This window comes from Leishmania martiniquensis, chromosome 31 (assembly GCF_017916325.1).
Source record: "Leishmania martiniquensis isolate LSCM1 chromosome 31, whole genome shotgun sequence".
In the NCBI taxonomy this organism is placed as follows: domain Eukaryota; phylum Euglenozoa; class Kinetoplastea; order Trypanosomatida; family Trypanosomatidae; genus Leishmania; species Leishmania martiniquensis.
The window spans coordinates 1149537-1176271 of NC_090166.1; the positions used below are offsets into that span (position 1 = coordinate 1149537).

Sequence of the window (26735 nt, forward strand, 5' to 3'; positions counted from 1 at the left end):
CCAAAGCACAGAGAATACGGAGATGATGAGGCAAAAGGTAGCGCGGGCGCGTACGACCAACATAGAGCGACAGCGAGAGCGAGAGAGACGCGTGCGGCAGGGAGGGAAGGGGGAGGGGGTAGCGAGGGCGTCGTTACAGCCACGGACACATACATGACCATACAACGGAGCTCCTATCGAAGACGAAGAGAACTTGTCATTTCTGAGAATGAAAGTGGCCTGCCTGTGGCGGAGGAGACGCGGTTGCGAGCCGCGGCTGGTGAGAAGAAGCGCATGGGTGATTACGATACGAGGAGGGGAAGGGAGAGTGCGAGAGTGCCTACCCACCAATGAAAGAAAAGCACACGCGGGATGAACACATGCGCGAAGGGATCGCGAGTGGAAGTCGAAGAGGACAGCATAACGGAAGGCAAATCAGAAGAGATGGAGTGCAGCAAGACAGAGCATCGTTGACAGACTTCATGCAGAGGACGCCCATCTTGCTACTCCAGGACAACGCATGCCAGCGTTATGATGTGCATTAGAATACACATTGGGTGACGACTTGGGTAAACATTTGGGCAGAAGTCCCCCGACACGTCTTTGTTTTCTGCCGCTTCTCAGCCGATCCCCAATGGAGTGATGGTGGTGCTGGTGGCGATACGGAGAAGGAAGCGGAGGGCGTGCACCCGGGTTGGGTGGAGGGGATGGGGAGGAGGCGGCGAGCGCTCATCTTCAGGAGAGGAGTGAGAGGGGGTGGAGGCGGCAACAGAAAAGAAGAGGGAGAAGAAAAAGGCCTCGGGGAGCGAGGGCACCCCAGCGCAGAGACGAGGCCTGCAGGCCGCACAGAAGGATGCCCACTCATCAGGAGAGGCGAGACGGGCGAGAGAAAGCAAAAGCCAACAGCAAAAGAACACCCACAAAAGAATACGGCCATCCCCTTCACTGGCGCGAGACACATTTGCTGCCGCTCACTTCACGTCCGATGAAGGGATGGGGAGAGATGTCGGAGACAGCCTGAGACCTGCAGCGATGAGAGGCCGCTCGACCAAAAGAGTGACCATGAAGAGAAGGCAGGGCCCAGAGAGGATCCTATGGAGGGTGGGGTGGGGGAGGGGCGGACACAGACACAGTGTCTTCTCCCCATCACCTCCTCCCTCTCTCCTTCGTTCCGGGTCTTTCGTGAATGACGGATTATTCGGAAGGAAAATACGAAACGGGCATTGCGCCCGCACGGCCCACACTACAGCGCGTGAGGTATGTCTGAAGCACACGTGCGAGCAGAGACGGCAGATGGAAAGGGTGCGCACATTCGGCCACTCACATTGGGTGCAGACACAGCTGCAAAACCGCAGAGTATCGACCTGCGCACGCGGCGCCCTCCCGGCGCTGCGCCGATAAGAGTGAAGCATTCAAAAAGAAAAACGATTCAGAGCGAAAGCGAAACAGAGAGCTCCTCTTCCACAAAAGGAGATGTGGGCGAGGCGGGGGACAGGCGGCAAACGGATGTAAGCGCTCCATCCGCGGGGGAGCGACTCGAGGAGGGGGCGAAGGGGCAGAGGGGGGAAAGGGAAGGGAGCCAAGCAGCCGACGAGGAGCGTCACCGATGAAGAGCACAAGCAGCGCAAACAAGGACGTCGGCGCAGGGGCGAGAGTAGGGCATGGATGATGCAACACGGCGGTACACCACAACAAAGTTATGAGCACGGAGGCGCCTAGTGCGCTGGTGATGGCCAGCATAAAAAGCCCAACTCACACGTTGCCCTCTGTGCCCCTTCTCAGGGGCCGCTGAACGATCGAGGTGTCCGGTCAGCTCGCGTGACCACACGGCGCTGACCGGGTGACAAAAGCCTTCTCTGGCGCGTCGTCATGGTTTACAGCGGCAGCCGGAGGCCCAGTGCTGCCGAATAGTACTGAGCGCGCAGCTGGTGGGTTCCACGGCTGCTGCGGCGAAGTGATGCCATGAAGCGGCCCCTGCCGGTGCTGGCGTGCTAGGCTCGGCGGCTGCCCTGGCAGTGCGTCTGGCTGGTCATCGAATATGGACCTCGTCACAAGGATAGAATCGGCCGGCATTTTTATTTCCAGTGGAGGAAGAGTGGCGGGCTCAAGAATCTTCACGATTCGCCTCCGCTCTTTTCGTGCTGTCATGACAGCCTTCAGCAGGGACATGGCGCTACCGACTACCACGTCAGAGCTCGAGCTTCTCGTACAAGCAAGGCAGCCAGGGCTGTAGTCATCGTAGGCGGCACTCTTCGTCTGCTCACCCTCGTTTATGGTGTCGCACGACCCATGACTCGAGCTCCTGCGCTTCGCAGGATAGGCCTGTGAGGTGTTGTAAAGGTCAGGAGTGTCCTCTCCGCTTGTGCTAAAGGGGCTCATGTCGTCACTGCTACACGCACAGAAGCTATAACGTGTATTTTCGTCTGAGCCGCGCACGTCCTGCGAAGCGGCACCGCCTGCATCACTGTCGGGGGACTCCCCCCACCGAACTTGGGAGAAGTCGCAGGGATAATGGGGTACCCTACGACACAGGCTATCGGCCGAATGTTTGCGGTTGCGAGAAATCCCTTCGAGGCTTTCCATGGCTGGCGGTGCTAGTGGGTTGGTCGGGCTCAGTGAAGCGCCTCGCGGAACACTGCGTTCACTCTGTGCCGAGGGAGAGCTGCCGATACCAGCCATCCGCGAAAAACTCGTTGGCGGGACTGAGATGACTCTTTGAACATTGTTCCACTGCGTCAATTCTGACGAACACGGCTGGCGCAGCATCACAGACCTCTCTACAAGGCGCGTCGTACCACTCAGGCCATGCTCACTATTCAGGAACATGTCCGGTGTACATTCGACGGAACCCGCTGCCGTATCGATGGTATTCGCCGGCCGCCGTCCTTTAACGGTTCTCCTCGCCCATCTCCGCCCTGCGTCCGTGCTCTTCAGCGAGACGTTCCCCACTGAGAACGCAGTCGAGACAGGCGACGCCCACCTTTCGGGTGCAGCTTGCGATTCATCGCGCCCGCCACCGCCGCCCATAGGCTGTGCGCGAGGCGCGCGTGCTTGTTCCTCTCCGGCATCAGACGATACGGAGGCTCGCAGCTTCTCTGTGGTTTTGATGGGCTCCTTTACAGGTACGGGAGCCTCGCCTCCCTTTGCCGACGCCCCCCGGCAAGCAGCATCCTCTGCAAGGACTACGACGCCGGGCGTTTGAGTCGCCGCTGCGCCACTGACTGCGGAGGGGTGTGTGCCAGGCGTCTTTCCCGGCATCTTTGAAAGAGGAGTCCGTCCCGCAACCGTCCTTTGCGCGGACTCGCCCAGTGGCGCATTGCCATCGCTGAAGAAAGACCAGCTGCCATCCTCCACACCCAACCTCCCCCTCATGGCGTCCACGTCGCCCACAGCACTGTGCTCTTTCACCACCGCGTACCCCATGCTCACCACTCCTCCCGTGCCGGCGAGCCTCTTCTCCCTATACGCGCTCACGGACCGCATGGGGCCATCGAAGACTCGACTCGGGCCACCGAACGAGTCCTTCTCGCTGGGCAAGGGTTGGCGCGCTCGCCCGTCTCTTCCTGTTGGCGGGGAGCAAGCGGTGGCTACGCCGGGCGAACCGTCCCCATGGCCAAGCCGACGAAAAGCCTGCTGCTGGTGCGATGACGCATGCGTTGCATGGGACCGAGGGGCCCCTTTGCAGTGCTGTCTTTCCCCTGCAGTCGAGGAGATGCCCCGCGATAGCCCGCAACCCATACTTGCCCTCTCAGGGGAGACGTGGGAGGGTGCGATCGACGCTGAGGGCACCCGTAGTGTTGCGCTGGTAGAGGACAGGCTGCTCTGTTGCAACAGAGCAGTAGATGCGGCAGCCACGAGAGAGGAGGCGCGGCACGAAGCGGCTTGTTCATACGCTGCGCTGTACAGAAAAAAAGAAAGGCGGAGGCTCGGGTGTGGTGGGGAGGGCGGCGCTTCCGCGTTTGATTATGAGCCTCCCGGCCAGCGACAAGGCGATGAGTGGAACAGGACCGCCGACACACACACACACGCACACAGAGTGAGGGCGGCACGAGAAGAGGCACCCCAACAAGCGACCGAGGTGCACACCAGGAAGCAGCGACCCGTGCAGGAAAGCACACGCAGATGACGACACCTTCCGCTGCCCCTTTAATAGTGAACGTCGTTCTCTGATGTGCAGAGAAAACAGCCAGCAGCCTGCATGGAGGAACGATCTGCAGTTGTGCTCTACTGGAGTAGAAGTGGGGAGCCTGAAGGGGTAATGAAAAGGGCCAGCGATAATGTGGAGGCGCACGATAGCCGTCGCCTTGGCAGAGATGACAGATTTGTGTCTTTGAAAAGGTACACCAGCGAGATACAGGGAGCAGCAGAGCAAGAGCGGGTCGTCGCCGACAACAGTGTTAAGGGTGCGATGCCGAGTGCAGCTACTCGTGCAGCGGTGCTGCCATCTCCGTGGAGACGGGGGCAGCGTCGTCTTGGCGGCACCATCGACATTTACTGGACTGCGTACACACATGTGGCGGCCATATCACTTCCAGTAGCCAAGTGGAATACGACGTGGACGGCAGAGTAGCTCATTCCTCACCTGTTGTGCGTGCACCCCCGCTGCGACGTTTCCTCCGCCCTCGGCCTCCGAGGTAGTACTTCATGGACGAAGGTTGAGGTGCCGAAGGGCGCATCCTCCCCCCCACCATCGTTAGACGCCTGAAGCATTGGCTGCGGCTCGCTGGAGTCGTACCTCTGCCAAGACCGCAGACACACGGAGGCACGCCGGGGAGCCGACATGCACGCACGCTCGCGGAATATACGAAAAAAACAAAAGGGACGCGTATGCGCTCGAAAAAAACCACTTGGGTGGCGGGAGGAGGGGGAGGGGCAAAGCTCACAGGACTCACCGGCACGAGTCAAGCAGACGCGCAGGCGCAGCGGGGCCACAACGAACACCACAAACTAACAGAAAGAAAAAAAGACCCGCTGCGTGCACACATTCACAACAGCCCCCCCTCTCCCCCCCACACCAATCGAACCGCGCCGAGGAAGTAGACGGGGGAGAGTAGATGTGACGGTACAACGCAGAGTGGACACGGGATAAAGGAACTGAAGGAAAAGAAACGGAGGGCTCATGCGCCCCGTGTAAGGCGTGGCACCATCGGGAGTATCATCGGCAGCTTTGGCGGCCGCCGCGAACGCTCGACGAGGCTCTGCGAGCGACATGAAGCAAGGCAGAGGCAACGTCACACACGCCGGCCGAAGCGCGCGAAGAAACCGTACCAGGACGAGTGAGGTACCCAATGGGCCTGCAGTGAGCAGGCGGCGCACTCCGCCTCAGCCGCAAAGCAAATTCAGGGTGGCACAAAAAAGGGACATATCATCAACGGCATTGGTTACCTTCCGCGGGGCTCCACCCCGAATGCCCAAAGCAGAGAGGCAAAGGCATGCGTGACAGTTGTGCAGGTGACGGCGGTTGGGGCATCCCCAAAAGTCACAACGCAACGACTTGAACCCATACAACATACACAAGAGGAGGCCAGCCCTGTGCCCTATGGGCGTCGACCCCTTACCACGAGGCTTCCCCCCTTCCCCCCATGCAAGTCCTTCACACAGCTGACTCTCACCAAAGCAGAGCGTCACATGCGCAGCGGGTGCTGTGATCCACACGTGCACGCGGATGGGCGGGCGGCAGTACGGAGAGAGAGAGAGGTCAAAGCTTGACCCCCTGCGCGTGGCACAGGTGAGGGGGTGGGGCAGAGGGGGGAGCGTAGCAGCCACAGAGACCTGAGGGGAGGGGCCAGTACAGCACCGGCCTGGCTTGCCCGATCAACGCGTGAAGCGAGGGACGCTGTGGCCGACCAGCGACGCGCAGGCGCGATGGCAGACACCACGACGCGCGCGCGAGTGAGCACAGGACGGCCTACTGCCGTCGAGAGCCTTCACGTTTAGCGTGGCGCTCGAGGTAAGGCCGCTGGCCCGGCGTCGGGAAGGAGGGGAGGGGGGCGCGTGTCCCCGGCGGCAATTGCACGTGCTCTTCCCCATGCGGCAGCTTGCCATGTCGTCTTCGCAGCCTGCCAGGCCCCAGACTCAGTGCTTCACAATCGCCGAGATGGCTGCTGGCAAGGCGACCGCGTCCTGCTGCTGCTGCGCCCACGGGTACACTGGCCCTGATGCATCCATCACGGCCGCTCTTGCGACGCCCTCCGTCTCTACTGCACCGACCGGCCCCATAATATGTGATGGGGCTCCGCGAAGAAAAAAGGGGTCACGAGCTGTCGGTCTCGCCTCGCTTCCTCTTCCTCTGGAGAGTCCACCGGCAGGCTGCCTGCCCGGGAGTGATGCATCGAAGTACACTCGGCGTGCGGGCATGAAAGAGGTGCCAGCGCGTGTATGGCTTCGAAGTGGCTCTACGTGTGTTGCCCCTTAGAAGAACCTACCGAAGGTTAGTCGCGATAGCGTCATGCACACTGTGCAACTGCTGAGCCATGTACCTAAAAGAGCCTCTTCGCGTGAGTGCCGAGGCACATAGGCAGGTTTGACGCAGGGACACTGTGCTTCCAAGGGGCATTCGGTCGGCCACGTCGATCAGAGCTACAATGTCTGCTGATGTGGGATTACCTGTTGCGTCGGTACATGCTATGGCGTGAAGGCCCGCAGATGGATTCGGGCAGTTTTGTTCAGTATCGTTGTACTACCGCACAGTGTGTGATGGCAGGGTCGAGCCACGCCGATACTATCCACGCTGCCCCGAAGGGCAAAGACGACCCGCTGGCGCAGCGCGAACATACGAGCAGCACTGCCCGCAGATTTACTGGACGACCGCTTCTAAGGCTTGAGAGCCTGCAGCACTACAAAAAAAGAAGAGCGGAGCTGTGCGTTTTTTTCGACTGCTGTTCTCTTGTCAACCCCTCTTCGCTGTGGGCATGGGCCGGTATTCGAGGCACACTCCGGTGCTGTCACATCAATCCATCAGCCATCCCTGTTTGGGGTGCGTCTACGTTCATACCTCCACTCCACTGCGACCGATACTTTCCTTTCCCACGAAGGCATTTGCCTCCCGCACCGATACCGGTGAGAAGTCCCCTGACGTGTCTTGGCGGCACACAATTTGTGTGTGCGTATGTGTGTGTGTGCTTGGAGTGGGCGGACATGATGAAATAAAAGGAGCAGGACGGCGATGCAGAGAGGCGAGCGGGCGAGGGGGGCAAAGAGGTGGAGTGCGTGCAAACTTAAATGCACACAGAGAGAGAGTGGCTCCTTCTTACCTCTCAGGACTCCTCCGTCTTCTTCCCCGAAAGGGGAGCGACCAACAGAGAGGGGTGCTCCTCTTTCCTAGAGGAGAGGCCCACGCGCAGAAAGCAAAAGGGTGGGGGCCTGCAAGATGGCCCGAGCCGGCGGAGCGGCACTCGTGGAGTCCCCGCGGGCACTCGGAAAGAGCCCCCCATTACCACCCATTTCCGCACCTGACGGCACCGCAACAACAATGACGTAGCGCTGGAGCGCTGTAAGCACTGCAGGGGGGTTCATTGGTTTGATTGCTCCTCTCTGTGCCACATCTTTCCAGGGGTGGCGCGGAGAGAACTGATGCGCAGACGCAGCGTATGCCGCCCCCCCGCCCCCTCCGAAGCGGACGTTTTGGGCTGTGCAATCACCGTTGGGCGGAGGCGAAAAACGACGAAACAAAACGCACAGAAGCGGAGGGGTCCAATCGACTTCGCTGAAAGCACACAAAAAAGGGAGCCCAACCAACGATAAGAACGACATCATCACTGACACGTGGTGCGCCTTTCCTCCCGCCCTCCGCGCCCCGTCACACTCGAGAGGGAGAAGGAGGGGAGTGCGGGCGGGGGTGACGCCTCTTTGGCCGATCGAACGAAGAAGCGCGCCCCGTCACGCCGTAGGGGGCGACCCCGCTTGGAGGAAGGAAGGAATACGCACACGCATGCACGCTCCCGCCCACGCCTATCAAAAAGAGAGAGTGCGCGAGGAAAGCGAGAAAAGAATCGTGGACTTGCATGTTTTGCGTTCACTCAGCGCATGCCGGGGGGGGGGATCCGACAGAGCGGCAACAAGGCTGACGCGTACACACGACCACCAGCAGCACTCACGGCGATGAGTACTTCCGTCAGGTACTCGTAGAAAGGGGTCCTCCTCCGACTCAGCAGGCAACCGCTAGGTGTACGTACATCATTGCACGGAGAGGGAGGTAAGGGGGGAAGGGGCGAGAGAAATCGTACCATACGGCATGGAGGTGTGAAGACCCCAAAGCGCACTCTTTTCGCCCTCCCCCCTCGACGCAGGAGGATGAGTGGCGCACTGGTGACGCCGACCTGCTTATAGACGACCTGGAAGCATGAATGCACCCCCCTCTTTCTCACTCTCGCACATGCGCGACAACCTCCATATTCGGTGCTCGCACGTGTCGAAAGAGGTGGTCGACACGCTCAGACCGCCACTTCTTCTGCACAACTGCGCCGTTGTGTTGCCGGTAAAGCGAACGTCAAGCACGTCTGCGACAAGGCGAGTGCGTTCCGAATAATGAGGAAGAGAGGGAGAAGGTGAGAGGGTGGGTGGAGGGTGCGAGCAGTGCGTGTGTGTGTGTTGGGGGTGGAGTAGAAAGGAGAAAGGGCGAGGAGCGCATTGCATAAATGCAGCGAAGGCCCTGAAGAAGGCGGACGAGCACATCCATCAGCGCAGAGGAAACAAGATGAGCCCATATGCCGTACTCCTTCGCCCTCCCCCTCCCCTCTCCACGTATCGTCAAGCGAATGAAGTACATCACGCAAGCACACGTTCCATAGCGCGTTGTGGGCCCTTCACCAGAGCAGCCTCCCCGCCGAGCCTCTCCAAGCTCTTTCCCCGCCCACTCCAGGGGATGAGCACTGCTGAATAAGTGGCGTGCTGCTTGGAAGGGGTGGGGAGGGGGGAGGGTCGCCGTGTAGGCAGGCACGCTTCGATGTGGAGAAAAAAGAAGAGGGCAAGGAGGAGCGGGAGGGAACTGCGTCACGCAGACGCACAGGGATACACAACTGTGCATGCGTCGATATACACGTACCTGCAAGAGGAGCCGATGAGACGTGACAGCAGCCATGTGGAACAACAGCGAGATCACACACATACACACACACACACACACAAAATATAAACACATACACACAAAGTGAGGGAGACAAGAGTGCTAGTCCAGCAAGCAGGTGAACGCACCACAGCACCCAGCGCGCTTGATAGGCCGTGGGGGGAGGCGAGGGGTGTCGTGAGCCGAATCGAGATGAGGAAAAAACGGAGAGTGAAGACGGGAGGGGAGGGGAGCCGAGGATGGGGAAGAGACGATACGTGCACGCACACGTGGAGAGAGAGAGCGCGCGAGACAAGCAAAGAGAGGCACGAAAAGGAATATGTAAAAAGACCATAGGAAAGGAGGAGAGGAGAAGGTGCGCGCACTTCACTGCTATGCTGCTCATGGTCGCATAAGAGGACATGGAGGCAGCCCTCAGAGACGGTGACGTGGGGGGGGGTAGGCGATAGATAGAAAATGGGATCGGGTGCGATGTTGGGGAGGGGGAGACTGGAAAAATGGCGAGAGGCGCAACACAGAGAAGGAAAAACGATGGGGTAAGTGTCTCAGCGGATGACCTTACGCTGCGCGAGTAAAAGAAGTGCAACAACCTTGACCGCATCACGTTCAAGAGAAGAGCCGCGCGCAGAAAATGTTCGCCTCATGCGGCACATCATCCCTCGCAGACTTTGCACGCAAAGGTGAGGAGACCCCCCCACTTCCTCTTCGTTCGCCCTCGTGCGGGCGCAGAACGGAGGTACCTCAGCGCACTTACGGTGCTCATCCTTCTTCACAAGCTGAGAGTCTGCAAGTGCGCCGCCTGCGCGCGCTCCCACTCCGCAAGGCGGCGCTTATAAGCCTTGAGGGACTGTGCCAGCCGAAGTTGTTCCTCCTCGATCGCATCGACGCGCTCCCAGTCGGGTGACGGGACGAAGCGGGCACTTCGAACGGAGCACCCGAGCGTCGCCTCCACATTAAACGGGCGACTTCTCGAATACACTCCTTTGGGCCCCTCCATCAGCGGTTGCGGCCACTGCCTCCCCACTTTCGACCGGCGTCGTGGGGAGGGGCAAGGCGGCACCGCGGTCGCCACCTTTGCCCGGTGAGGGTGCCTGTCAACGCAGCAACCGGACTGACAGCTGCCGTGCCCACGGAGGGCTGCTGTCTGCCCCATTTCTTTCGCGGCGCTGGAGGCGATGATGATGCTCTTCTGCTGCCACCATGTCTGACGCACATCAGGGGAAGTGCCAGGGGAAACAGCCGCTGGCGCCCAGGTGCCGCCGTCCTCCGTGGAGTCCACTACTTGGCTGTGGCCTGTCGGCATCATGAAACCAAAGGTATGCTGCCGTGACAATGCGGTGTGGCTGGTGCGTGCGGTGTTGGAGCTCTCATCCGTGTCTGTGCCGTTCGTCGCCCGCGGGAATATTGAAGAGGCGTCCCCTCCCGAGACAGAGTCGGAAAGGCTTTCGGGCTGCAGTATGAGCCCGGATTCAAAGATCGAAGTGAAAGACACCTTGTCCGCTTGCCCCGTCAGCGGATCATCCGCACCATCGGGGAGGACGCCAAAGGAAAAGCCGTGCCGCAGTCCCCCAAGAGAGGGTCTCGACAGCACCCTCGCCGCTAAGACGCATTCACTGTCCTGTACCGCTTTCGGTGGCGAAGAATCACTCTTTTCCCTGCGGTCGTCGACTGTCCGCTTGTGGGCAACGGTTGGCACGCTCGGCTGCGTTGGCGTTGCAGCGTGGGAGTGGGTGACCAGCGCACGAAAGCTATCCGGTTCTACATCCATCGTGCGCTGTAGGCAGTATGTCGACTTGAACGGAGTGACAGCGTAGCCGGCACTGTCCGCGTCGTCAGAGATGCGGTACATGGGATACCGCAGAGCCGACGGCTTCTCCGTTAGGGGCGCGGTTGTTTGAGCGCCGCTATCGCGGCGAGAGCTCGGCTTGGGGGGCGTCTTCTCTGCACCTAATGGGAGTGGTTCGCCTTTCATTGTCCCAGCGATTGCCACGGCTGCCGCGTTCCGTGCAGGAGGCACCCCGCAAAGGTCGTCGCACTCGGTGCACGCGTCCGCTCTGGAGGGCGCGACGGATGTGTGGCGGCTAGAGACACCATTCGGTACGTTGCGACTGCGCCGCTTCTTCCTCACGTGGCTCCTCCGGCGGCTCAGACCACCTCTCTGCTTCACCGAGGATGGAGTCACCACCTCCTTACCCCGCGCGCACGTGATACCCATCCTGCGTTGTGTACGTGTGGCGTAGCACTAGACGGCAGAAAGAGGAAACAACGGAGGAGACACACGAGGCCCACTCCCAGCGCTTTCCTCTCGGGGCGCGCACGCGAGCAACAGAACAGAGACGAGCAGTACCCTTTTCTGGTAAGACACTCCACGTTTCGACTGGGCAGGACAGGAGCAACGGAGGTGAAGGGGGAGAGGGAGACATACGAGACGCGCCGAGTTATCTGTGTGTGTGTGTGTGCGTGTTGGGGGAGGGGGGAGAAGCGGATGAGGAAGAGGGGATGGGAAGAAAGATCTGGCGAGGCGAAAGAATGATACGAGGCAAACGGTAAGGAGCGCGGTAAAGGCAATGGGTGACCATATATTGCTGCGCCTGTCGCTTCTTCTGCAGAGTGGCTCGATGCGAGGAGGCCAGAAGGTGTTGGGGGTGGGGAGGCGGAGGACGAGGAGGAAAACGAGGAAATGATGGGGGCAAACGTGGTGGCGCGTATGATGGGCAGACTGAGCACGCACACACCAGATAAAAATGGCTCGCAAGAGTAGCGAAAGAATCAGTGGGCGCACCAAGAAGAAGAAGCGACAAAGAGAAAATCAGTCGGTGTGTGTGTGTGTGTCGTGTGTGTGTGAGTGAAAAAGAGAATGAGCGGAAAAGGAAGCAAAGATGGAGGCACCCGTCACACGGCTGAAAACAGAGAAAAGGGTGAAAGTGGTGAAAGGGAGGGGGAGGGGGGCGGAGAGATAAAACGCTGCAGAAAAGTAAAGCGTGCCCGAATGCAAAAGAAGAGGCAGAAAGGAGGCAAAAACAAAAGAGAAGCAGTAAGAATAGCGTAAACTACGGCACGTGAGTGTGTGTACGTGTGCGTGTGTGCGTGAGTGTCTTCGGTATTGGTGGGGGAGGAAGGGAAGTTGCTGAAGTGGTGCACATGCACAGACCAGCAGCGGTAGGGAGTGAGAGTGCAAGAGAAGTTCGAGAGGGCGAGCAGAGGGTTACACCCCCACCTTTCAGTGTTCAGTTCACGCACAAGAAGAGCGATTCAGGAGAACCGGAAAAGAACAAAAAAATAGAGATGTGTGTGGGGTGAGGGGTGGGGGTCTGTGCCGCATGCCCTCTCTCTCTCTCTGTGCGTGCTGATGCAGCACTGCGTGCCTACCGGAGTCGACGTCGTGATTTTGTATGCTCTTTGGGGTGGTGCTGTCTTTGGGGTGGGAGGGGGGCGGGGGCGGATCAGAGGGCGAGAGGAGGCGGAGTGTGAGAGAACAGAACAATGCGGAAGGCAAGCGAGGGTGGGGAGGCGCAGTGAGGGGGTGGGTGGGGCGACCTGCACACTGCACCCCAGCAGCCCTCACTTGCAGCATTCAGGAGCTGCGTCCCTCGATCGATGCGCCTTTGCATTGCATGAGTCTCCCCACTTTTGTTATCTACAGAGCGTTCGCCTCTGTGAGAGCTTCCTTGCATGTGTGACAAAGAAAAGAGGAATGCAGGGGAAGCCAAAGGCCCGGAGGGGTCTGTGTGTGCAGGACACAGCACCCGTGAGAGGTGCAGTTATTACAGGACTCACGGCGAAGACATGAACCTCACGACACGTTTGCGAGCGTCCGGAACGCCGCCCAAGGGCAGAGGGCCTCAGGGCACATAAAAGGGAGCTCGAGGAAGCGGAGCAGAGCGCCACCAACGTGCCACTGCTCTGGCCGCCTCAAGTTCTGCCTGAGTTCTACTACAGCTTTTTTTTTTGTGCCTCCACTCAGAAAAAGAGTGGACGGCGACCCAAAAAGCTCCAGGGGATGAGCGGTGGTGCCGTGAGGGGCGCAGAGCAAGCGGACAACGCAGCCAGAGGCTATCGAGAGCCACAGAAGCGGTGCGCCCCCCGTAACGACAACGCTTCCGTGCCCATCACGCTTCGAACCTCAATGGAAGCGCTGACGATAAGCGACGGAAAGGAGGACGCGAGCAAAAGCCAACCGATGCCGTACCCCATCAACCACCGAGAGCGGAGCAGCGCCATGGCCTCCGCCCACGACTCTCCCTACACGCCGAAACGACGCAGAGAAGAAGAAAGGAAAGGACGAGGTGGCCCCCTCCCTCCCATCCCTCCCCCCTCATATAGCTCAGTGAAGAGGAGCACGCGCACCACGAATGGGGTCATTTCAGGGGGTTGGGGGGGGGTTGGGTGGTGGTGGCGGACGAGACAAAGAGAAAGAAACGAGTGATGAGCATGAGAAGAAGGCGACAATGGAGATGAGATGCCCATCCACACGGGGAAGGAGGGGTTAAGTCGTGTAAAGAATGAAAAGGGAAACGCACACGCACACACACTTATGCGCCCACTGGAGGGTGTCGCGGTGGAGGACAGCGTTCGAACGAATAAGAAAGAACCGTTGCAAGCTTAAATGCAACCTCCTCCTCCCCCCTCTCCTTCAAAAAAGGAGAACACATGCTGAGGAGGACAAAAAAAAACTGTCACACCATCGAAGAGCGGATATCATTATGTGGGGGGGGGAGGATGGCGCTTTAAAGGCAGCGACAGCATCCTTCCCGAGTCGCGTCCCCCGTGCACGCACTTTGAAGAAGGGGCTTCAACGTTGGGGGAGGGGGCGGGAAGAAAGAGAAAACACATGCACCACGCGAGCTGGAAAGCGGAGTGATGAGCGCTATCGATGCCCAACGCCACCGTATGGCGCAACGAGCAGCGCACAGCCGCGCAGAGAAGGCCGCTGTTCTTCTCCGTTTGAAAATCTTCACTCTCAGGCCGAGAGCGCGTGCGTGTCAGTTCGTTTGGCCACCGCCGGCTGGGCACGCTCCATCTCATCCTGCAAAGCAGTCGCAGAGGCGTTTGCCTTACCCCCATTGGCCGATACCCCCGTTTGTGCAGCGCCTCTCACTTCAACTCTACCGACCACTTCGCCTTCTATTTCGCCGAAGCAGGGACACGTACCCAAGGAGAAGGGAGGAGTGGGGGCAGCGGCAGCCAGTTCCAGCGAGCAGTAGCGTACATGTTCACGGATTCTCGTGTCCAAGTCGCACGGCTCTTCGAGAGGGCGCAAAGACACGAAAAGCTCTCTAAGCGATTCGATGCGATGCGTCCCTTCTGCCGCCACTCCTGTGCGCCATCGGAAGGGGCCGCCCGCTCCCCAGCGCTATTCCGTCGTGAATGACAAAGAGACGGCCGCCTTGTCGCCGGCGAGCATCTTCAACAGCCTCACAGGCTCGCAACGAAAGTCGAGCCGAGAGCTACAGATCGAAGTAATCCGCAGAGGAAACGCTCACGCTCGGCGCACCGCTTCCAAGTCCCACCTGCAGTTCTGAGAAGTAACGTGGGAGCCTCACCGTTCTTGATACCATGAAGCAGTCACATCTGGTGCGGTCGCACTCACGATGGCTCACGTGATGCTCGGCCTATGTGCGTCATCATCGACGTAAGTTTAGCGTATACACACATACACAATGGGCAAGACGGCATGATAGTAGTCAAGGTGCACCGAATCGTGTCTTTAGCCTTCAGGGAGAAGCCCTTGACCGCAATGTGCCGGATAGAGAAGCTCATTCTTCTCACCGCTGCCGTCACTGCTTTCAAGACGAGAATGCGCCAGCTCTGGAAAAAGAACACGCACGACCGCATCCACAAGTCGTCTCATCGCCGCTGACCGCTCTTTACTCGCTCTCTCTTCTCATCAGCAGCGTTTATGGAGCGCCAGCACGGCGATTTCACTCTCCGCGCATCACTCAGGCGAATGCCTGTCAGTGCTGTGAAGTTTACCGCCTTCGATTGGCCTGAGCGAATTTTGGGGCCGTTGTAGATGTCTGGCTGAGGCCACGGCACCTTGGCGTTGTCACGCAGAGCTGCCCGCCCTCTCTCAGGTTGTACTCGCTGATAGCGTGTGCGCAGGAAAGTTGGTGTGCTCTCATGCAATGCTGAGAGCCCGCGACGGGCGAGTGGAGATGAGGCTGTCTTTCGCTGCAGGTGGCGTTGCAGGAAGAATCGCTGGTGCTGCTGCTCCACGATTTGTCGGCGGTGCATCTGCTCCTGCACCAGCGGATGAGGATAGCGCTGGTAGCCTGGATGCGCATGCGCACTGCGCTTAGCGAAGTTGTGGAGCCTGCGGCCCCAGTAGCCGTCGCCAGATCTCTTCGAAGGTGCGTGTTTCGGCAGTCGCGGCTGCAAAGCTTCAACTAGAGGCGCGGGCGCTGCATGAGAGGGCGGCGTCGAATCATGAGAGGTGCTCAGGAAACGCATCCTAACAGCTGATGAGAGTGACCGAGCTGAACGGAATGCATCTTCTCCTCTCTCGTGCGCTGCAACGTCAGCCCGGCTAGCCGCTTCGGCGTCACCCGCGATGAGGCTGCCGCTGCTGGCGGCAGGACTGAGAAAGTCATTCCATAAGTCGCTTATGTTTGGGATCAGCAGCGGCTTCCCATCAGCGTCAGACACCGACACATCGCCGTCGTCGCCGCCGTTGCCTTTCTTGGAGATGCAGTGCGTCCCTTCCTCGGCATTGAATATGGCGCGGTGTGCTTGGGCAGCGCCACCAGCAAAGGCTTCTGGCCGCTGACCCTGCGGCCGCACGCTTAGTCCTGCGGCACCTTGTATCTTTGACATCCTCGCTGGCGGTACGCGCGACGCTTTCGCGAGGGTCTTCTCCATTACCTTCTTGGCAGCGAGGGCCACGCACTTCCACTGCCTCACCGCCGCTGTTCGGATGTTCCGGCTACCAACACCGCCTTCTACGACCTCCTCCGGCTTCTTGACAAAAGGGCTGCCCCCGCCAGAGGTCGCCGCCACCGCCTCCATCACACGCTGCCCCAACAACGTCTTTCCACCGCCTTCGCCATTTTTCTCCAGTGCCTGAGGGGGCGCCAGTCGCACCTGCGGGCAGGCAGGGTGTGCTTGGGTGCGGGCAAGAGAGACAATGAGGGTGTCCTGATTGGCTGGCGTGATTGGAATGGTGCCGCCATCACTGCCGCTCGATGTCTCGCAGCGGAGGTTGCATGAGGGTGTCGTGGGAAGCGGTGCATCGTTCCTTCGGTCAGCATCCGCGGCCTCGCACGATTCACAGTCCATCGCACTCAGCGACTTTGCCGCACGAGTGCTAAGGCCGGGGGCACGTGCCGGGGCCCTAAACCCTCGGACGAGGCCGCCTTCGCTCCCGTGTCTCTTCTGGATGGCTGCACTTCCGAGAATTCCGTCGGCGATGCTGCTGACAGCACCGTTGTGGGCTCCGCTCGACCGCTCTTCACCACTGCCGCTCATGGGCCCTGAGAGAGCGACCACCGCCAGCGGAGAAGCGCTCTTGGCTTGCGATGGAGGTACGGCGGAGCAGTTGGTTCCCCTATCGCCATTCGGGATCCATCTGGGGTGCATGCCAGGTTTCGCCTTCCGCGCGTCCCTCGGTGCAGGGGGCTGCCGTCGCACAACGAGCGTCCAGCGCTGGAAGATGGAGAGCCGCGGAGATGCGCACTGGGACTGCGCAGAGCGCTCACTCATGTTCGTCTTCTTCTTGTCGCCGGGCACCTCGCACGTGGCCGCAAAGTCAGCTGTGGCTCCACTGGCCATCCGGTCGGCAAGCCCGCAGTTCGTGTGGCCGGCAGCATTCCGTGTTGAGGCAGTGACCAGGGGTGGAGCGCGCCCCGCCTTGGCCTTGAGCGACTGGGGACTCAGTGGAGGGGTGCTTTGAGGATACGCTGGATATGTCGCTAGCCGTTGCTGCGCAGGCAATGCCGTGGATGGGGTGTGAAAGGGACTCCGTGTCGGCGAGGCAGAGTGTCTTTTCGCACGCTGCAGGCGCAGGGCTGGCGGAGATGAAGAGGATGCTGCGCTGCGAATCAGAGGTAGACGCGCGCCGTGGCTTTCTTCGGCCGTGGCTTGGTTATGCGTTGGTCGGCTGGGCACCGAGTAGGGAGTTGGGCAACTGTTTTCTACCGGCTGCAAGTCAGCGATTCGGCCGGTGCTGGTGTGCGAGCTGCGGGGGAGCATGCGGAGGGGGTTCCTCGGCGGCCTCCTTGCCGCCGTACTTTTTCGCGTGTGAGACGCGGACGAAGTGCTGGGGATGTGTGGCAGCCGCCGGCCGCCGCTGGCGCCAGAGACCGAAACGGGCGCGCTCATCCTTTCCTTCGTTGCCTACCAGCCGCCTTTTACTTTGGTGGGCATGTCATTGCCTTTGGGAACGACAGTGCTCGGAGGATGCGCAGACACGCAACCGCGCCTCTGCACGCTTGGAAGAGGGAGAGAAAAATCGATGGAAGAAGACAGCGTGCACACGACAGCCATCGCGCTTAGCGGATGGCCTTTAGCTTCACCTTGCGAGGCGAGGTGGACAACAGAAGACCATATGGGAGCAGTGGAAAAAAGAAATGGTGTGTACCCGTCGCTGAGGGCGTGCAGACAAAATGATTGCGTGCGAGCGTGATGTTCGAAAGCGAGCACACATGAATGCTGTGTGTGTGTGTGTGGATGTGTATGTCTGAGGAGGGACGAATGGGTGGGGGGGCGGGAGAGTTGGAAGAGGTCCATGTGCATAGAAATCAGGCGACGTCTCTGCCGCTTTTTTCTTCGGTCGCAAAGCAGAGTTACCGTATCTTCGGCAGCGGGGTGACACTGAGGTACACGCACAGAAGGGCGCACAGGCCAAACGTCCCCTCTCGATCAGCCGTGCGCACAAATGTGGCGCCTGTCTCCTTCGGAGCATCCAGCGACGCATGTGAATGAGTAGCAGGGGCCGTAGCAGAAGACATGCGGGGCAGCGGCATAGCAACGGAGCGTAGGATCGAGCGTCTCTTAATCTCCTTGGTGCATACCGTGTGCCACGGAGAAGGGATTCCGGCGGATAGCATGGGGTGGCGATGATTGGCCCTGTGCACGGTGAACGCTCAAGCAAAGGGGGGAGGGGTGGGGGAGAGTGCGGTGCTGCGAGTGACAGTCGTGGGCTATCGTTTCACATTCGTGGAAAGGGATGAGAGGCCGGTGGATTATAGCGCCACGCAGAGCGATACTCCGGGCTGGAGACGATGGCAGCGCTCTTCGCACGCAGGCCACGAGCGCTTCGCTGGCCACACCATTCTTTGTCCGAGGAAGAAGAGCGTACACTACACGCCCCTTGCGCGAGCGAGAGGCAGGCCAGAGTAGTCAGGCGAAACGCACCTGTATAACGGGGGAGCCCGACAAAGACGAAAGAGGAGAGGTGAGTCGGGTGATGATGGCCTGTGCACAGCACGTGGAGGCCCTGAAGTGGAATGAGCAGAACAGTCTCAAGGGCTGTCCTCACCTGCCGTTCCATCGACCGCGGCACTCCACTACATGACTGGTGGCATAGAAAGCGACCATCGCGCTGCGGACCACACCAGCCACAACCCTCTCTCTCCAGCAGCGGGGCTGGCGTCTTTATGGCTGTCGCAGCGTACGCTGCTCACAAGACGAGGGTGCCAACCAGACGAGGTGAGGGATGGGCAAGAAGTAGCCGCACCTCTACGCGCATACATCGACACATATCCTTCCGCATCATCAAGCATGCGGAAGGCATGCCTGTGTGCGCGCATGTAAAGGGAGGGAAGATGAGGAGGACTTTGTGTGAGAGGGTGTGAGGTCTATGATTCCGCTTTTTGCCGTTTTACGGCTGCTTCTGTTTTTCTTTTTCCTTTCTCTTCTGGCCCAACGGCCTCTTCAGCCCATGAAGAAAAAAAGAGGAAAAGGGTCCGGTGTGACAGAGGAGTCCGGGGGGGGAGTCGTGTGTGTGTGTGCATGTAAGCGCGCCGGACCCGCCATCGACTGACACAAAAACATAACGAATGAGGCACGGAGACATGGGGCAGTACGCCATAGACATCCGCCCACCGGGTGGAAGGGGAAAGGGGGAGGGGGTGAGGAGGAGGAGGGAGGGAGGGAGGGAGGAGACGCTCTCCACAACTCGAAAGCACGCCTTTGAGATGGGTACACACATGGGGAGACGTGACAGGGAAACGAAGAAATAAAGAGCAACAAAAAAGGGGGAGGAGAGGGAAGGGGAGACAGCGAAGGGCCGCAGGGAAGGGAAAAGAGCTCATCGACAGATTACTGCCGACCTCTTTTTTTTCTTTCGGCCAGGAAGAGAGGGGGAGGGGAAGGGGAGGCTAACACGACAGAAAAGAGAAGCCGCGTACACGGCTGAGGTGCCGTTGCCAGTCGCCGGCACCGCCGCGCATGGCAGCCGTCGTCGTGTGCCAGAAGAAACGATACTGTACGCATAGGCCATCGGCTCATTAATGATGTCTATTATGAAGAGAAGAGAGAGAGGGGTGGAAAGGTGACAAAGCCACCACTCACCGCACCAACGTCTAAGGCGCCCCCCTCCCCCAAAGGGGCAGCGAAAGGGGGAGGGAAGGGGAGGGGGTTCAGTCCCCCGCTTTCGCTCACGCTGCATCTACAGAGGAAAAGAGAGCGAGCCCGAGATGACTTTCTGAAGCACAGCCGCACGACAAAGTGGGCAACGGTTATCTAACGGCGACCGCATCGACGCCCTGGCGTAGGATGGGGAAAGAAAGCACCCCCGCCCTGCCGACAAAGCAGCGCCTCAGTGCTGCCGCCGCTGCGCGGGGTAGCCGTGGGAACGTGGGTGCATGGGCGCGGGTGGCCTTGGGCCGTTCGGGAGACCAGGCACGTGCAGGGCAACTTCACCGTGTAGAATTCTTTTCCTGTTCTTCGCTTCAGCGCCTCCAGGCAAGTCCTTTCCTGCAGCGAAGCGGCGTTCATATCCCTCGTAGCGCTGTGCTTCGTTCTCTTGTCGCTGCCACAACAGCCCACGCCGCGCCCAACGCATGACATACAGGTCGTGCTCCCGTTTCTTACGCAGCGTCTCCCTCATGTCGGTCTGCATCGAGGTGTCTGGTGAATCGACGTAGGGGACGTCAGGGATGTCAAGGATCGTACGGCGTCGCTGCAGCTGCTCTCGCTGCGCTTCGGAGCGGTGACCGGCGACGCTGCACTCGGATGTGCGGAGAGGAGGGCAGTGGTGGTGAATACGACGCTTTGGCACACTCACTGCAAGCTGAGTGCTTTCCCGATCGGTGTCGGGGCCTTCCGAGTCCCTGCACCCATCCCCTTCACGGCTGTCCGCGCGCATCTCGTCAGCAGCGGTGATATCCAGCCCCATGTTGTCGCTGCGCGACGCTGTGACACTTCGCGAGCGATTGGCGCTCGCCATCCCTGTCCTCCCTGGCACAACAGAAGCCTTCATGGTGGAGGCTTGGTTGTCAATCACATGGCTTGAGTCCAGCCGTGAGTGGTTGAGAAGGGCGGCGAGATCCGCATGCTTCGCGTGCACATCACGGCTGAGCTCCTCTGCGTATGCCGCATCCACATCAGGCGCTTCTGCGGATGCCTCTTGTGCTGTCTGTATCACGGAGAAGAAACCAGACTGGCTGCTTCCACCCAGCAGCACAGCGGTCATGTTAGGAGGCATTCGCAGAGACCCCTCGCCGATCGTATCGCCGGTCGCATTCACATCAGTCGCGCCAGGTGGCAGCGGGAAAGGGGGTATGGCGAACGCCGCCACGTTCTCGCCAGTCGCAACAGAACCCAAATTGGTTAGGCCCTCATGAGCGCTTACCTCAGAAGTCACAGCCGCAGCGGCCTGTGCGCCTTCTGTGGCTTTCGTTTTCTTTGGCTCGTCGATGCGGCTACCCCCAGGCGAGCTGCGCAAAAGGGAGGAGGTGGCCGGGATGAGGCAGTCGACACGACAGTGGTTGGTGACTGCCAAGTCAGCTCCTTGACGTTCACGTAGCTGTTGATTGCTCGTGTCGCCATGGAGAACTGAGACGTCTGAGAAAGTGTGCAGAGAAAGAGCGGCGCTGCCGCACGTCTCACTCGGAACAGTCGCGCGACTCCTGAATCCGTGTCTTTCCAGGAGGGATCCTGCGTGGCTCCCAATGTTGCCCGTGCATTCTTCCCAAGACGTCCACGGCGGCCGGGCGCCGGTGATGGCTAAAAGCGGTGAGCCGCCACGGACAGGCACAGAGGCACCCTGTGCCAACACCTTTTCGGCGCCTCCTGCCGGCGATCGAGAGGGGCAGGGGCTGAGCGGAGCACCAACGCGCTCCCGCGTCCCGTCGCTTCGTGAAGGAGCTCCCGCGCTGGGGCTTCGGCGCTTCCGCTGGTGGCTCTCGCGCTGTGCGACGTTGCTCAACACCTCCCGCAGTTGCAACGGCACAGGGGGAGCGGCATTCGGCGACGGGGCGGTTGGCGCGTTTTCAAGTAGGCTGCCTCTCGTGGCGACGAGATCCGCCTCATGAGCGCGTGCCTCTGTGACATGTGGGGGTGCCGAGCGCTTCTGACGAGGCGCTTGCTTCGTAGCCACGGTAATGGGGATGTGGTCCTTACCCGTAGCGCAGAGGCATCCGACCTCCCCAAACGTACACGCGATGTTTTCTTCCGAGCCAGAGGTGTGCCCTTCGCCGAGACGCTGCAGAGCGGCTGTCAACTCGACAGGATCCATAGTGGAGCTTCGCATTCCACTACCCCCTTCCCCCCACCCCCATAGGGCCGTGCACGACGACATCGCTGTCTCCTCGCTTGCGGCAACGTTTCGGCGAGACTCGTTGACCATCGGGCGCAAACCACAAATGGATGACAGCACATGGCCGCCCGCATCAACGCCGGTGCTCGCTGCACAGTAAGGGGTTGTGTCGCCTCGAGCCGCCGTGTGAGTGCCTGCACACTCCATACCAGGCAGCATCTGACGGGCGCTCTCCGGCAGAGACGAATTCGGTTCCTCCATCACGCTGCCGTACCCGAGGCCCGAGCGCACGGCCGACACGCTGCGGCCGCCCATGCTGTGCCCGCCACTCGCCGGCGCTGCGCAGCTCCCGTCTGGCGCCACAGAGCCGCTGCCCTCCATCACGCTGCCGTACCCGAGGCCCGAGCGCACGGCCGACACGCTGCGGCCGCCCATGCTGTGCCCGCCACTCGCCGGCGCTGCGCAGCTCCCGTCTGGCGCCACAGAGCCGCTGCCCTCCATCACGCTGCCGTACCCGAGGCCCGAGCGCACGGCCGACACGCTGCGGCCGCCCATGCTGTGCCCGCCACTCGCCGGCGCTGCGCAGCTCCCGTCTGGCGCCACAGAGCCGCTGCCCTCCATCACGCTGCCGTACCCGAGGCCCGAGCGCACGGCCGACACGCTGCGGCCGCCCATGCTGTGCCCGCCACTCGCCGGCGCTGCGCAGCTCCCGTCTGGCGCCACAGAGCCGCTGCCCTCCATCACGCTGCCGTACCCGAGGCCCGAGCGCACGGTCGACACGCTGCGGCCGCCCATGCTGTGCCCGCCACTCGCCGGCGCTGCGCAGCTCCCGTCTGGCGCCACAGAGCCGCTGCCCTCCATCACGCTGCCGTACCCGAGGCCCGAGCGCACGGCCGACACGCTGCGGCCGCCCATGCTGTGCCCGCCACTCGCCGGCGCTGCGCAGCTCCCGTCTGGCGCCACAGAGCCGCTGCCCTCCATCACGCTGCCGTACCCGAGGCCCGAGCGCACGGCCGACACGCTGCGGCCGCCCATGCTGTGCCCGCCACTCGCCGGCGCTGCGCAGCTCCCGTCTGGCGCCACAGAGCCGCTGCCCTCCATCACGCTGCCGTACCCGAGGCCCGAGCGCACGGCCGACACGCTGCGGCCGCCCATGCTGTAGCTTCTTTGCTGTGCGCTAACCCTGTGCAGGGATGTACCGTTGAGGGTGGGAGAGTTGAAAGACTTGAGCAGCGAGCGGCGCTGATGGTCTACGCCACACGCACGCGAGGGTTCGGTGCACCAGCCCCGAACGCTTTCAAAGCGTGACTCTCTGGATGAAGTGGATGCGGCATCTGAGGTCTTTTCCAGTCTGGTACAGGGCGGGTAACTGCTAACAAGCAGGCTGCATGCTGGTGTGTGATGAAGGACGCCTTCCGTGGACGAGCTTCCTCTCGTGCTTGTTCTTTGTCCTCCGCTTGCTTCTCCGTGGAGGCGGCTGTCCGGTGCCCCACATATGGACACGGGAGGTGTTTCACGTACTCCATGGGTGCTGTGCCCCCCAGGATTAGCCATGGTTGATGAATGCCTGAAGACGCTAACGGCCGCGTTGCTCGCAGAAGCCGTGCTACGACAGCCCCTCTCGTTTGCGTTGACGGATGCGAATTGAGCACCAGTGGTATCAGAGGGCTCTGCTGCCAACACCTCTGCCGAGATGAACGCGCTGTACTCTACAACTGTGCGCCAACCCGTTTCTGTGCTCACCGCGGAGGTGATGCTCTTGGTTGCGCTGGTCTCCACTGTATCGGCGTGGCTTTCCAGGAGAAGGCCGTGACCACACCCTTTGTCGGCGGGGTGCCCTGGTTCCAAGGTCTGTGACAGACTCGGCGTCTGGGCGCTGCCGCGCTCCTGTCGCGCGTCCCTGCGGCTTCGCAGCGAGCGGTCTGGCTTGTGCGTTAGAGCGGAAGCGTTCGGCAGCATTGAATAGTATTCCGTGGCCGTCACCTTCTGATTCAGTGAGTGCTCCGCGCTGCTGAGGTAAGGGTAAGGCCGCTGTTCGCGTCGATGGTTGAGTGTCTCATCGGGTTCTGTTGCGCTTGACGTCGAAGTTGAAGTTGCGCTCCTGCCACGCAGCGGGGGGGAGTCCCCGAAGCATGCAGCAGAGCCCGTAGCGTTGTCTGGGCCAGTAACGCCGAAAACAGGCTCGTGGAGGTCATTCAGGGCAGCGCACGTGATGGTGCGTGTGGGTGCCTGTGCTGCTGCCCCTTCATGGGGAGCTGCGCCGGCATCTCGATTGCAGAGCTGGCGGTCGATACCCACACTGAACGAGTACTCTCCACTCATGTGAGAGCTGGTCGTGTCGCCCGCGACCGTGGAGAGGTCGGGCGAGTCGACGGCCTCGCTGCCACGGGAGCTTCGCTGAGCACATGGGCTGCTGTCGGCGGCAGCGATGATGTTCGATACACATGGCGTGACGGCGGACGGCACATCTATCGTGCGGTCCCCACGGCCAACGTGTCTCTGACGCGGTTGCCTAGCTGACACGCCTTTTCGTTTGTCGGCGTTGCTTGCCGCCGTTAGAACAGGTGGGGCGATGTCCTGCCAAAAGACTGAGACAGAGGGCATGCCCTGGTCGCCGGGCCCCTCGTGACACTCTCGGTAGAACAAACTCAGCCCTTCCTCGCCCTCCTTGGCGCGGCTGACTTCACTGAGACTACCCACGCTGAGGGTCACGTGACGGATGTTGCAGCACTCCCTTCCGCACAGCTGCAGGCCGTGTCGGCGGTACGCCATCACCTCTCCAAGCCCGCAGCTGGAGCGGGCTGAGGCAGGTGGCACGGGGGCGCGCTTCTCCGATGTCGAACCGGTCGCAGGGGCTTTTGCCGCAGTTGATTGATGTCCTGGGTCGTGGAAGAGGGACGGCTCCTCCGCCACTGACGACGGCTCCTCCTCGACAATGTTGAACACGTTCTTAGCTCTAGCCTCGCGGTCCGAAGTGTTCACGACAACATCCACGACAGGGCGGTCCTCTGCTTTCGCCCTTTGCCGATCGACACATGCGCGCTCATAGGTGTACACGCGCAGCCGTCCGTACGGCAGCGGGGACAGGTTGCCCGCGCAAAGGCTTCTCGGCGTCTTAGAAAACTGTGGGGAGCACAGCCTCTCCGCGCTTGTTGTTGGGATGTCGGAGGCGTCCTTGAGCGCGCAAAAGGCTGCATGCCGCCGTGGCTGCTGTCGGCGCTGCGGATGCGCATGCGTGCCATCGGACAGCTTCGCCCCTTGCGTCGGAGATGCCGGGGCGGCGATGGCGTAGTGGTGCTTCGGATTTTTGCGGTTGCGCTCCTTTGCCTCCCGTCGCAGACGCCGGATTTCGTTCACGCGAGGCAAAAACGACGCGATTGAGATCGTCGCGCTCCCCGCGCTGGCGGACGGCGACGCCTCCGTCGAGGATGTCAGGAGTGACACATACTGCGTCGCCGCCTCGTCGCCGAACTTATCGCGGAGCAGATACCACGCAAGGATGGGGAGTAGGCGCTTGTTGAACGGGGCGGAGGTGCGGAGAGAGCGCTTGCGGATGGCCTCCAGCTCAAACAGCACATCTTCCTCCGAGAACACCTTCGCGTCTAAGAGGTCCGCGAGCACAGAGAGGTGAGTAGCCGAGCGCGCGACGGAGCGCATGTCGCTCTGCCTGAGATGTCGAGGCGCCTTTGATGTACCGCTGCTCTTTTGTGGAGTGGCAGGCGAGTCTACGCCACACGGGGCCGTGCCTTCCTGCGAAAGGGGGCTTCGGGTGTGCAGACAGAGGTCTGACAGCGGCTGATCAAGCTCCTTGCGGAAAGGCTCGAGGACCGCAGAAGCTGACTGCGCTGTAGCCGTGTCGGTTTGGATATCAGGCGCCCGTGCCGTTCCTGGCTGCGCTTTCCGTGGCGCATGTAAGGAAGACGGTCGGGAGGGCCCTTCGAAGGAAGCAGAGGGGGGCGGGAGCCGCTTCCCCGACGGTACGCTTCCAGGCATCTGCGCCCCCGTTTTGGCTGTCGGCGCATGCGCAACGTCCGGGATATCTATCGTGCACCGGGTGATGCTGATGCTGTCCGTCTCGTTCAGCAACCCGCACATGACGCCTGCCTGCGCCTCGCTCGAGGAGCTGTGCCGTCGACTTCCAGTACGGCGGCTCGAGGTGTACGCTTCAGAAGATATGCGCGACGGTGACATCAGGGACATTCTTGAGGCAGACAAACGCGCATCCACATTTTCTGCAGCGCTCACTTCGATGCCAAACACTTTGTGGGGTGTACTGGTGAGTGAGATCGCTTCGGGGAGGTTCTTGGTGTGCTGAAACGGTGTGGCCACCGTCGGCGCCGCTGTGTGTGCGGAGCCTGCCACGGAGGACATGGCGTGTGGGACAGCGGCGAAGGGAGACTCTTCTGCTATGTGAAGAGAGGCCGTAAAACGGGGTAGCGGAGCGCGCTTGAGGACGGAGGGGATGCGTGGGGTCAAAGACTCGGCGAAGGGGAAAGGGGAAGAAGCCAAAAGGTGCCAAAGAGGGGAGAGACGATGCGGGAAAGGGAAGGGGAGGGGAGGAGGACAAAAGGAGGTGACGATGAAGGGCGAGGCAGGTCGGTAGAGGGTGAGACACACACTGGAGAACGCAAACGGAGCCGCCGTGTGAAAGGGGATCGTGCGGGGGATGCACACGACAATCACAAAGAAACGAATACACACACACACACAGAACGGAGGACAAAAAAATAGGGATTTTTGCTGAAGAGGCCGAGAGGGGAAAAATGGTCGTGGTGGTGGTGGTGAGTACAGGCACTCGAGCGCGGTTGTGCGCGACGATGAAGGTTCTAATAATGAAAAGAAGGGGTGCGACTGTGGCAGCCTTTGCGATGCAGAGCGCCACCCAATGGGTGGTTGATGCAGAGGTTAAGGGTATCTGTGGTGGTGAGTACAGAGTAGGGATGTACGGAGAGTGAAAAGAGCAGCCGCGTATCGCTTTGGGCGCATGCTGTGATG

At 60.7% G+C, this 26735-nt stretch overlaps 4 protein-coding genes across 4 annotated transcripts; 1 reads left to right on the top strand and 3 right to left on the bottom strand.

The window, feature by feature from the left end:
• Positions 1-2803: 2803 nt before the first annotated feature.
• LSCM1_01526 (uncharacterized protein) lies at positions 2804-3181 on the top strand (the record flags this gene model as incomplete). Its single annotated transcript, XM_067319133.1, has 1 exon — positions 2804-3181. One exon carries the CDS (start codon positions 2804-2806, stop codon positions 3179-3181), a length of 378 nt encoding a protein of 125 aa, XP_067176412.1.
• A 6631-nt stretch (positions 3182-9812) lies between these two features.
• On the bottom strand, positions 9813-11258 carry LSCM1_01527 (uncharacterized protein; the record flags this gene model as incomplete). The annotated part of the gene is made up of 1 exon (XM_067319134.1): positions 9813-11258. One exon carries the CDS (start codon positions 11256-11258, stop codon positions 9813-9815), a length of 1446 nt encoding a protein of 481 aa, XP_067176413.1.
• Positions 11259-14890: 3632 nt separating this feature from the next.
• Positions 14891-16810, bottom strand: LSCM1_01528 (uncharacterized protein; the record flags this gene model as incomplete). The annotated part of the gene is made up of 1 exon (XM_067319135.1): positions 14891-16810. The coding sequence occupies one exon, from the start codon at positions 16808-16810 to the stop codon at positions 14891-14893; it is 1920 nt and encodes a 639-aa protein (XP_067176414.1).
• A 2989-nt stretch (positions 16811-19799) lies between these two features.
• Positions 19800-26111, bottom strand: LSCM1_01529 (uncharacterized protein; the record flags this gene model as incomplete). The annotated part of the gene is made up of 1 exon (XM_067319136.1): positions 19800-26111. One exon carries the CDS (start codon positions 26109-26111, stop codon positions 19800-19802), a length of 6312 nt encoding a protein of 2103 aa, XP_067176415.1.
• Positions 26112-26735: the final 624 nt, after the last annotated feature.